Source organism: Lipotes vexillifer, unplaced genomic scaffold, assembly GCF_000442215.2.
Source record: "Lipotes vexillifer unplaced genomic scaffold, Lipotes_vexillifer_v1.1 scaffold515, whole genome shotgun sequence".
Taxonomy (NCBI): domain Eukaryota; kingdom Metazoa; phylum Chordata; class Mammalia; order Artiodactyla; family Lipotidae; genus Lipotes; species Lipotes vexillifer.
This window is the reverse complement of record NW_006772017.1, coordinates 2,336,610-2,348,625: the sequence shown is the minus strand read 5'-3', so window position 1 is coordinate 2,348,625 and position 12,016 is coordinate 2,336,610. Positions and strand designations below refer to the sequence as shown.

Sequence of the window (12,016 nt, the reverse complement as noted above, 5' to 3'; positions counted from 1 at the left end):
CGCCTGCCAATGCAGGGGACATGGGTTCAAGCCCTGGTCCGGGAAGATCCCACATGCTGCGCAGCAACTAAGCCCATGAGCCACAACTACTGAGCCTGTGCTCTAGAGCCCACAAGCCACAACTACTGAAGCCCGCGCACCTAGAGCCCATGCTCCACAACAAGAGAAGCCACCGCAGTGAGAAGCCCGCGCACCACAACGAAGAGTAGCCCCTGCTCTCAGCAACTAGAAAAAACCCGTGTGCAGCAGCGAAGACCCAATGCAGCCAAAAATAAATAAATTTTTTAAAAAAACAACCAACAATGGCAGCTCAATACATCCTCAAGTTGGCTCGTGGGCTATGTTAATTTATAATCCTCTCTGCCATGGAACTTAGAACTAGTTAGTGCCTAGAAACTTAGCTGGAGAGCACTGAGGGAGGACTAACCAGCCCTTCCTGGTGATGTCAGCCAGCAAGCCCAGCTCAGGCACCTCAGAGTCGGTTTCCTGACTTTGGAATTTGCAGACAGCCTTTAGTCCTCTTCTCAGTTTGCTAGTGGCACTCATTACCTTAGACGGTTGGACTAACAAATTCTCCATCATTTCTGCTCAGAGGCCTGATGGGTCCTGATGGAATGGTTCTCTCCCAGATACCATAGGGCTCTCTCACCAACTCCCCATCTTCCCTTCCACACCCAGCCTCCTCACAGAATTTTACTACAAAGCAAAGCTTAGAGCACAGTGTTTTCCGTATTTGCTTAATCTCTTACTAAAATACTATTAACTGTGCCAGGACCTTTCTTCTTTTAATTTTAAAACATTTTAATGTACTTCTTAAAATCTTGATTTACAAGACCCCTTGTCTTACTGCCACTGACCTTTCAGTACAAAAATTTTACACTATCTGTTTGCTATAAAACTACAACATTAAGATCAGGGTTGGATAATTCTTCCCTTGCTGGCCATTCTTTTATAAGGAATGTCCATTAGTCTATTACTAATTGCTTTACAAACTTGATCTACAGTCTTTAAGATAACTCTAAGGGTTAAATATCATTATTTTACTATTTTTACTGAAAACTGAGGCTCAGAGAGGTCAGACCAGGTTTCAAATCTAAGTCTGTGTGCCTCTGAAGCCTATACTCTTTCCACTGTTTCATGCTAGAATAGTAGCACCAATTAAGTAATACAATGTTCAAGGTATTATATGTATTATCTCTCGAAGTCCGCTAAAACCTAGCTCTATGATGCTAAGTGTATGAATCAGAGCTGTGTCTGTATGTATGCAGCCCTCCTTCTGGCTCTTGGGCTGACTGAGGTTAAAAATATAGAGATAAAGGGAGTTCCCTGATGGCCTAGTGGTTAGGATTCCGGGCTTTCACTGCTGGGGCCCGGGTTCAATCCTCAAGCCACACAGCCAAAAAAAAAAAAAATAGAGAGACAAAGAGGGCAAGGTGACAAGATTAATCAAGTTACATAGGAACAGTACGGGGCTAATCCTAAAGATAGACGGTTTCTGGAAGACAGAAAGGAAGGTCTGAGAGAAAAGACATCTGGAAATTTTATTTTCACGTTTCTCCTTATTAGTGTTGTCATTGATGGATACCCTGTATCTAAATATCAAGTGAGTCTTTTGGAAGCCAGGTCAGTCATCCCCATGGTCATCTTTGAGTTGGATGTGCCTTCCAAAGAGATTTTCAAAAGATTGCTCCTGGAAAAAAAAAAGGAACCAAGGTAATGTATGTGATGAAAACAATGATAAAGGAATAAACTTTAATCAACCAGAAAAAGCAGGTTTTTAACAGCTTTTTCCATTCCTTCTGTTTCTCTATTAGTTTGCCTTATCCATTGCATAACAGCTCACAGATTATAGCTGTCAAGAACTCAAAGTACCGCAAAAATATTGATGAGATTAGGCAATATTATCAAGAACAACATCAGAACTGGTATGTGATTGATGGCTTTCACAGCAAATGGTGGGTATGGAATGAAGTCATTAAGAAGGTTAAAATGGTGAATAAACACATGCAGATATACCTGGGAAGAATAAAAGCAGGTAAGAAAACGTGTAACTCTGAAAACACAATAAAATGTGAATTTGAAGTCTAGGCATGCCTAACTCATGTTACCATAATTCATTCAATGTGAACATTTGTTCCCATGACCTTAATCAGTATTTTAAATACATAGTATTTTCCAATTATGTGGGCATGTATATTTGTTCTAATAAATGACTGCCTCTACTCAAGCTATCAGCTTAGCTCTCCAGCTAAGTCTCTAGGCACTAACTAGTTCTAAGTTCAGTGGCAGGGAGGATTATAAATTAACATAGCCCGCAAGCCAACTAGTGGATATATGGGGCAGCTGTCATTTATTCAATGTCCATGTGAACCTATCACCTAAAAACAATACATGGTCTCTCACTAGAAGAGTTTATGGTGTTTGGAAAGCCATGTAAGAAGCTAGTTTCAAGAATAGTAGTTATATGAGGGCAGGGGTCTGTGGAGTGACACTTGGCAAAATTTTGTTTAGGAATCTAGAATTAGTTATTTTTACTATTTACTGTGAAATTATAGTAGTATGTAAATGTTGATTCTATTAAAAATTTAATTTGAACATAGAATGTTTTTAATCTATATTTGGAATCCATGAAAGAAAATGTTTGATTATATATTCCTAGAAGTTTCTTGATTTTTCTCCAAAAATACACAAAATAGAAGGAAAGTTATCTACATCTCATATCTCTAAAAAGAGTGATGATGCCAAAGAATTTGTCTGGAGGGGTTTCACAGACATCTGTTTAATGACTTTGTTTAACTTTGGAAAATACAGAGAAGGTATAAGGAGGTATGAGGGAGCAACATGACACAGAGAATCTTATACAAGGAAAAATGCAGTGAGGAGTCTGATAATAATGGCATCATTGAATCTTGATTTGCTTCATTATTTGGGCATCACCAGCATCTCTGGTTCCTGTTTGTCTGCAGACTGGGAATTTGTTTTTACCTGAGGATTACAAGGGATGAAGATAAGAGTGCAAGGGAAGAGAGAACTGAGTTTTAGAAACCTACTCCCAATAAGTTTTGGATAGCATCACACTAGTAGAACATTCCACAGCAGGCTTTGAAAGCAAAACTTGTGCCTCATTCATCTTTCTGTTACCCTGCTTCACCTTTCCTGCCTCAGATTGGGTTGCCTGAAAACAGACTCATGATGAAAAGTTGTGTGCAGTAGCTTTATCAGGAAGTACTCTCAGGAGTCGAGTTGCCAGATTAAGCAAATAAAAATACAGGATGCCCAGTTAAATTTAAATTTCAGATAAATGACAAATAATTTTTTTTTTTTTTTTTTTTTTTTTTCCTTGCGTTATGCGGGCCTCTCACTGTTGTGGCCTCTCCCATTTGCGGAGCACAGGCTCCGGACGCGCAGGCTCAGCGGCCATGGCTCACGGGCCCAGCCGCTCCGCGGCATGTGGGATCTTCCCGAAACGGGGCACGAACCCGCGTCTCCTGCATCGGCAGGCGGACTCTCAAGCACTGCGCCACCAGGGAAGCCCACAAATAATTTTTTAGTCTAATTATTTCCCAAATGTTGTATGGGACATATTTATACTAAAACCTGTTCGTTATTTATCTGAAATTCAAACTTAAGTGGGCATCCTTTATTTTATGTCAACTCTAATTAGGAGATACACCTGTGGGGAAGTGAGGCTAGTAGAACCAAGCAGAGGGAGAAACTAACCTGCAGTGTGGTGGAAACAGAAGCCTCCCTGGATGCTATAGGGAAGCACTGGAGCTAGGATGGACCTTCAAGATTTCCCACATTGAGGGGAGAGGCCAGGCTTTATATCCTCCCGTTGGCCTGTCATTGACCAAAGGTAACTCCAGGAGGGGGTATAACCTGTAACAGAGGGGCCATTCCCAGTGCAGCTGTGATCCATTAGCACAGATATTTCCAGCAGCTGGGGGGTGGGTGCATCAGCCCTGAAGGGAGGGATGCAGATGGGGCACCACAGTATCTACTACATTATTCCAGATATACTTGCCTCTGCCTTAAGTAGTTTAATCTAATTGAAGCTGCCCTCTTGCTTTCCTGCTTCAGCATCTACCTAATAATCTATACCTGATTGTTTGAATTTAGTTTTGATTTTTTTTTATATTCTCCACTTGCTTTGTATGTTATTCAAATAACCCTCCCCTGTCAGGGGGCCAGTTTATTCTCGCTAATGAGATGGAGCAAGGTCAGGGCTAGAAAACTAAAGAGATTCCTCCTCATTCTGCCACATTCCAGAAAAGGATATATAGACATTGCCAGATGTCATCAAGACTATCCCAAGAATCAGAAAAAGAGATTCTTGAGTGTCTTTTAGGACTTAAAGTGATTTGAGTCTAAATTACCCTGTCACTAAACTTGTCAGAATTGGTGAGGTCAGCACATCTGAGCTAAAAATCAACATACAAGTGTAAAACTATATAGTACCATATAGTATAATATTATAGCACTATATAACACTATATACTTTAACAACACTATTATTATACCATAGTACTGTGCGTTATAATACTTTAGAATAATATTACACCAATGTAGTATTATAGTAGTGTAATATTCTTTTTAGGAAAGGATGGTTGGGGCTTCTTAACCTTTTCATTTGTATCATAAACAATGGATGGAATAGTGGATTCGTTTGTCTATTGCTTCATAACAAATTATTCCAAAACTTAGCAGCTTAAAACAACACACACACACAGTCACTCACAGTTTCTGTGGGGCAGGAATCCAGGCACAGCTTAACTGGGTCCTCTGCTTCAGGGTCTCTCACAAGGCTACAGTCAAGGTGTGGGCCAGGATTAAGATCTCACCTGAGGGCCCTAATGGGAAAGAATCCACTATCATACCCATTCATATATTGTTGACAAGATTTCGTTCCTTGAAGGCTGTTGGACTGAGGGCCTCAGTTTCTTGCCAGCTGTTTGGCCAGGGGCCACCTTCAGTTCCTTGCCATATGGACCTTTCCAACATGGCAGCTTGCTATACCAAGTGAACAAGATAAGACAAGAAAGAATGCCAACAGGACAGAAAACGTAGTCTCATGTACCTGTTTCAGTTTCCCAAGGCTTCTGTAGCAAATTACCACACACTGGGTGACTTAAACAACAGAAATGTATTCTCTCACAGTTCTGGAGGCCAGAGGCCCCAAATCAAGGCATTGTCAGGGCTGTCCTCACTCTGAAGCCTCACGGGGAGTATCTGTTTCATTTCTTTCTCTTAGCTTCCAGTGTTGAGAGCGATCCTCTGCATTCTTTGGCTTATAGACACATCACTCCAATCCTAAGGATTACTTTTATATTTACACTGTCACATAACAAACTAATCCATGCTTCATAATTTTAGTGTTAGTGTAAGACCTTCCTTGGCATAATAAAAAAAAAAAGTGAAACTTTTCACTGGTGAAAAGGACCATTAACAAAATATATTGGGATCAAAATTTACTCATTATATTTAAGATGTATAAAAAAGTAATTTTATTTTCTGTAACATCTCATATTGTTTTGGAGTCCCCATTCTAGTGGAATACTAGAGAGAAAACTCTTAAACTTGTCCATTGAATGAACTTGGGGGCTTTTTTTTTCTTTTAAATAGAGTTGTTAGGGTAAACCTAGTTACTTTTGGGAAAATGTTTCTTCCCCTGTCTTGGGTGCCGTCAGGGCACAGGGAGAGGTTTGTGTCAGTAACATCATGTCAACAAACTATTTTCACTTCCTGAAATCTATCCCATAGAAAAAATTTAAATATGTAGCAAATTGATGTGTGTGTGTAAGTGGCTATGTATATATACATGTACATATATGTGTGTGTATATACATATATATTGTTTATAACATATATATAGTTTATAATAGCTAAGAATTAAAAACAACCAAAACATTTATCAACAGATAATTGGTTGAGTAAACTATATGTACATTTTTACAATGGAATACTGTGCATAAATTAAAAGGAATTAGGTAAATCATATAAACTGATATGGAAAGGTGTCAAAGGCCATGACTAACTGATAAAAGCAAGTTGCAGAATAATGTTTACAGTATAGTGGCACAAGCATCTTATATGCAAAAGATATATACATGTGTATATGCAAATGTATAAAAAATCTGAAAAATATACAAACTCAACAGTGATTACCTCTCAGAAGGGATGTTGGATTGAGAGGATGGAGGTGTGAAGAGAAATTTTTACTTTTTACTCTGTGGAATTTTACAATGTGTACTCATTTGTATAGTGCTAGCACAATTGAAATTATTTTCATTTTGAAAATGATTGTGTTTTCTCTGAAAAAAAAATAATAGTTAATCTGTTAATAATAGGAAAAGCTGCCTGCATTGACAAGTTATGTATCTCACCTGAAGAACTGATTTCTCGCCTGGGCGAATTTGGACAGTTCTGCCCTGTCAGCCTGGCAGAATCACATGAATTAGTTGATTGCTCTTTAACTGATTCCTTGGAATTTGCAGCAGAGTTCAGAGGGCACTATTATAAAATGAGTTCTCAGGAGAAATTGAATGTAAGTTTGTTCCTAACTCCAAATATTTACCAGGGAAAGAAAATACCTGTCTCAGAATTCACCAAACAGGAAGGGGTGGGCACAGCTGGGAACACCCAGGAATTGGGGACCAGCAGCCCCAGTTTTGGAAACTGTGACCCTGGATTCAATGAGGCAACTCAGAGTCCAGTCCTAAGACTGCATCCCAAGACATATTTTGGCACAAAGCAGAAGTTCAGGGTCAGTGATGGACCCTCCACCTGGGTCAGCTTAACAGGTAGGGAGACCCGAGGGTGAGCCTGCCCGTGAAGGGGATGCTGAGTATCTGGGTGGGGATTCCATTCAAAGGGTGCAGAGGGAAGTCAGAGTCAGTAGAAATGAAGTAAGACTGACGTATGTCTCCTGTGCTTTCAACTTTTTTCTATCACTTTAATTTCCTGTGTACCGTATATTGCTATTTAATGCAGCAGAATACAGACTTGTTCTGATATTATAATGACCATAATTTGGTGATATAAAAAGGTTGTAGTTGAAAACTAATCAGGTGCCTCTGAACATTTTATTTTCCTCTGAAGAATTTGAATTTTTTATCACTTTAAGAAAAAGACATTTATTTCTTCCTGCTTATTTAAATGATAATCACAGAATTTTAAAACTGGAAATGACATTAGAGGTCATGTACCTGGTCTGCTCCCTTCATTTTAGAGTGATAACTGAAGCTGGAGAAGCTAATTCACCTGCCAAAGGGCACCCACCTAGTTAGTTATACTGTAGGACAGGAAGACTATGCACTCCAGTGCCTGGGACATAGTAAGAGCTCAACAAATGTTTTCTGTATAAGTAGATGAGTGAGTGAGTGAGTGAGTGGAAGTAGGAGAGACCTTAGATGAAATCACTTGCAAGTGTTACTATAAGGCACTTGCAGTCAGGGAAGGAGCTATAGTAGTGCAGAAAGCAGCTCTCAGATGGTTTAAAGGACGAATATTGCTACTGAAAATGGGGACAGTAGCAAGAGATCCTCAGTGGATTCTCACTGGCATAGTATTCCTGTCTCAAGCGGTCACGTTGCTGTAATCTTTTCTTATAGAGATTTTTGGAGAACCCCAAATTATACGTGCCTCCATTAGCACCTCATCCTCTCCCGTCTGCCGACATGATGCCCAAAAGGCTGACACTGTCGGAGCTGAAGAGCCGGTTCCCTAAGTGTGCCGAGCTCCAGGGCTACTGTCCAGTGACCTATCAGGATGGCAAACAAAGGCAAGTCCTTGCCCTCGTGCAAGTAGAGGATGACAGCTCTACTCGGAATAAGTGGTCCATATAGCAGTCTTAACATTTTGATCAAAAGGTCACTATTGCTTAACTGGAAAATGTTCTATTTCTTCCTTGAGTGGCAAAGAGAGAAAAATAAAATATCTTGACACTTTATTTATACAGTACTGCATATTAATTATACAATACATAGTTGTTTTTGTTTGTTCCTTTGTCTTTCAGATACGAAGCCCTAGTACCTGGTAGCATTCACTATGCTTTAGAATATCGTGATCGTATATATATCTGTGAGAGTAGAGAAAAACTTGAGAAATTTTTGAGGTGAGACCATTCACTAAGTCACAAACATTTACTGAATATCTATGTTAACTGCATCATGCTGGGATAGATACATATGTGAGTGAACACACACACACACACACACACACGTGCATATATACATACACATAGCTGAAGGGGCAGCAGTTACTTACCTACTGCCACACATTTCTGTTTTTCACAAGAAGCTGGAAACCAAATTTCTTCTTACATTTATCTGATTTTTAAACTTTTGTGACTGATTCCGTTTTTTAAAAATTACAATGTGGATCAAATCACATCTGTAGATAGAATTTGTGCAGTAGTTTGTGACCTCTAGTGAAGATCACTGTCTGAAGAAATTTAACAGTAAAAAGAGAAAAGACATTAATTGCTGGAAAGGATATAGGACTGAAGGGGTGAAGGAGTGAAAAAAGGATTTTCTTTTTTCTTCAATGGGAAAGGTACGAGCATGTTAAAATGCAGGTGCCTGGGAAGGATCCAAAAAAGAAGGAAATGCCAAAGGTGGGAGAGAGAGAGAAATTGCTATTTAAGATTTCTGGAGAGAGGGTGGAACAGGGATGCAAAAAACGGGTGGAGACTGATCTTAGCTGGGAGGTAAGCTCCAGCGTGGAGAAAGGAGCCTCTGTGTGGCTCTGCTTGTGGTGAGCAGTCTTGAGGAAGTTTCGTTCTGATGCTTCTCCTTGGATAGCCTGGCCCCCATGTGGGGGTTACTGGGAGAGTTAGAAATGTGAGGGCAATAAAGGAAGCTTTATATAGTTGCTGTGAAAAATAAGAACACTGAGGAGAGCTGAGCAGGGCTAGGGACCCAGGCGAAGCTGGCCGTCATGAACTTCTAGGAGCCCCAGTCTTCCCACTTGTATCATTTTCTCCATGGGAGAACATTATCTTTCAGCAGTCTCTTGTGTGTCCACCTTCCTGTGTACACACAATGAGCACATCTGTGGGCATCTGTCTAATGGATTTTGTGTTCTTAGGTCACCACTGAAATACTGGGATCAGAAGCTTCCTTACAAACTTCCCCCGTTAAAGGAACCGATGTATCTCACTAGTCTGCCTTTGCCTGGATATCTGGAACAGGTTCACTTACATGAGTTTCTATGCATAGATTTTAGAAGACTACAGCAATCTCTTCTTTAACATTAATTTTTATTTTGGTAACAATGAAATTCAAGGCAGAGTTTCCTGATTTTAAGGTGCAAATCCACTTTTTTTTTTTTTTTTTTTTTTTTTTTTTTGCGGTACGCGGGCCTCTCACTGTTGTGGCCTCTCCCATTGCGGAGCACAGGCTCCAGATACGCAGGCTCAGCGGCCATGGCTCACGGGCCCAGCCGCTCCACAGCATGTGGGATCTTCCCGGACCGGGGCATGAACCCGTGTCCCCTGCATTGGCAGGCGGACTCTCAACCACTGCACCACCAGGGAAGCCCTGCAAATCCACTTTTAACCTGTTTTGGTTTTGAGTGGTTATGAAAATAAAATGTGAGAAAAGCCCCTGTTTCCATAGCTAATTCCCAAATACCTGCACTACAGTGAACAAAGAGTAAGATAATTATTTACATCTGACTTGTAGTTTGTTTCTTATTTTGAATTTCATTGTCTGTAAAACTTTTTCTTAATTTGAAATGTGTAAATTCAGTCTCTAAGAGGTTTTTTTCCCTTGCTCAAAAGAGTTGAGTTGAGGTGTCACCACAACTGAACCACCAAACACATATTTTGCTCAAAATCTGGATGAAGCTATCTACTCAATCACATCTTATTTCTCTAAATATACTTCTTTCTGAATAAGTCACATTTATCAGTAGCCAACCACTATTTTAAAGGGTTTTTTAAAAAAAATTTCTATAAAACAGTTGCCTAGGGCACAATTTCATTCCTTTCTTACAAATCCCTAATCACTTTGCTTTTTTTCAGCTCCCCTAGATGGTTAGCCTTCAATCTAGTTTAATATCAAAAGGCAAGATGACACTCACCCAGAAAAGGGTGTTCTCTTCTTTTCCTGCTTGGGGCTCCAGAATCTCGACTGCAGTGATAACTGTGGTCTCTGGAATTCCTAGTCAGGTGGCCCAGGGTCCTGAGAGTGGGAGGCAAGCTGGCCAGTTCTGAGCAATGGAAGCAGAGATGGGCCAAGACAACTCAAAGCCCAGTGTCCCCTCCTTTCTTTTTTAACTTTCTGTTATGGGAAATGCCAAACATATAAAAATAGAACTGTGTAATGAAACCCACGTATCCATCACCTAGCTGGCACTAAGCCAATTTGTAGTTTTTATTTTTCCTAATCAAATGTATTTTGTGTTTCTGTCCTGCTGGCTAAGAGCTCATTTAACTATCTTTGTAAGCTCCCTCCTCAACCCCAGGAGGCTATTTGAGGCAAAGAATAACCTCTTTATCTATTTGCCACAAGAAAATAAAACAAACTCAAATATCCACATAATCCGTTCCCTACCTGCAGGGTATCGCAACTGCTCTAATTAAAGCCATGAATGCAGCAGGATGCTTAAAGCCCAAATTCCCCTTCTTAAGTGTACAGAGATCTGCGCTACTCTATATAGCATTTCATCTAAAAGGTATGTCTTTTTTTTTTTTTTTGCTAGAAATGATATGCTACTCAAAACTAATTTAATATTAATTGTAGTATAATGTAATAAATAGGATTGTTGAGTTGGGTTGGTCACTTGCATGGGGTGTGTGTGGTGTTGGTAGCAAATATTTTAGCAAAAATATCAAAACTGAGTTTCTAGTTTTTAAAGCAGGGGCTACGAGTAACCTAATCAGCACTCAATAATCCATTCCATATAGGAAGGTGAATAGAGACAATTATGATCTAAAATAGAATAATCCCCAAATCTTATTTGGGATTTGGATATCTTCTTGGCCATAGCTGTGCAACTCAATCACACACAAAGTTCTCCTTCTCTTTAATATAATGATTCACTCACCTAACAAAAAACATTCACAGTCCTGTGAAATTTTCTACAGCCTTTAATCCCAAAGGTTCTGAGTACACAAGAAAAAAATATAAGAAGAAGATGGAGCAGTTTATGGAGAGATGTGAACTCATTCCATACCTGGGTGCCAAGATGACCAGAAAATACAAGGAACCTCAGTTTAGAGCCATTGACTTCGATCATAAATTACAGACCTTTCTCTCTCTTAGAAATATAGACCCAGTCAATGGATAGAATGCTTGGGTAACTGCACCCAGAATCTTAAGAGTTACCTGAAAGGGATAAAAAGCAAATAGATTGAAAATCTGGCCCTCCCTGACATACTTTTCCCTCCTGAGTGATACAACACGGCTGCCAGACTTCAAATGAATTCAGAGCTCTGCCAGCCAGGAAGGAGTGCTCTTCTGCAAGCCTAAGTTTTCATATAATTGTAATGTTTATTGCTCTTTGCCTGAACTTTGAGGTTTTAACAAAAGTTATTCCATTTAGAATTCCATTTAGAATATTTAGGTAACTTATTTTACTTAATGAATCTATTGTTCATTTTCCTTTTTAATATTTTCAGCAGAAAAGTCAGTCTCTGTCAAATGTAAAGTCATTTATGCAGTAAATGTTAGAAAGCTTCAAGAAACAAAATTAACATGGATATAAATAAAATAGAAATATTGGTTACACTTTTAACATAGGGAGTTGTTGGTAAACTTCATGAACCTAAAGACACTTTATCATTTTCCCAACAAAATAAATGGATTTTGAGGTAACTAAATGGCTGCTGCTTTTCTTTTTCTCAAGTATCCAAGGAAACATGCTTTATACATTATTCTGTAGTTAGAAATCACCTGGATATTTGAGAAGGATGAAATCTAGAGTCTTTTCATATGACATTATCAAGAAGTATGTGCTAGAGGAAAATTACTAAATTGAATTTGAATGAGATTTTAAAAATAAGATTATCAGT

The 12,016-nt window shown here is 39.3% G+C and overlaps 1 protein-coding gene across 1 annotated transcript in view; it reads left to right on the top strand.

The window, feature by feature from the left end:
• Positions 1-11,815, top strand: part of AK9 (adenylate kinase 9) — a 118,712-nt gene extending 106,897 nt beyond the window's left edge. The window contains exons 30-37 of the mRNA XM_007447277.1: positions 1,567-1,713; positions 1,815-2,035; positions 6,348-6,544; positions 7,611-7,780; positions 8,015-8,113; positions 9,088-9,190; positions 10,563-10,677; positions 11,090-11,815. Coding sequence (XP_007447339.1) covers positions 1,567-1,713; positions 1,815-2,035; positions 6,348-6,544; positions 7,611-7,780; positions 8,015-8,113; positions 9,088-9,190; positions 10,563-10,677; positions 11,090-11,292 — 1,255 coding nt within the window. The 3' untranslated portion in view covers positions 11,293-11,815. The remainder of the gene's footprint in view (positions 1-1,566; positions 1,714-1,814; positions 2,036-6,347; positions 6,545-7,610; positions 7,781-8,014; positions 8,114-9,087; positions 9,191-10,562; positions 10,678-11,089) is intronic.
• Positions 11,816-12,016: the final 201 nt, after the last annotated feature.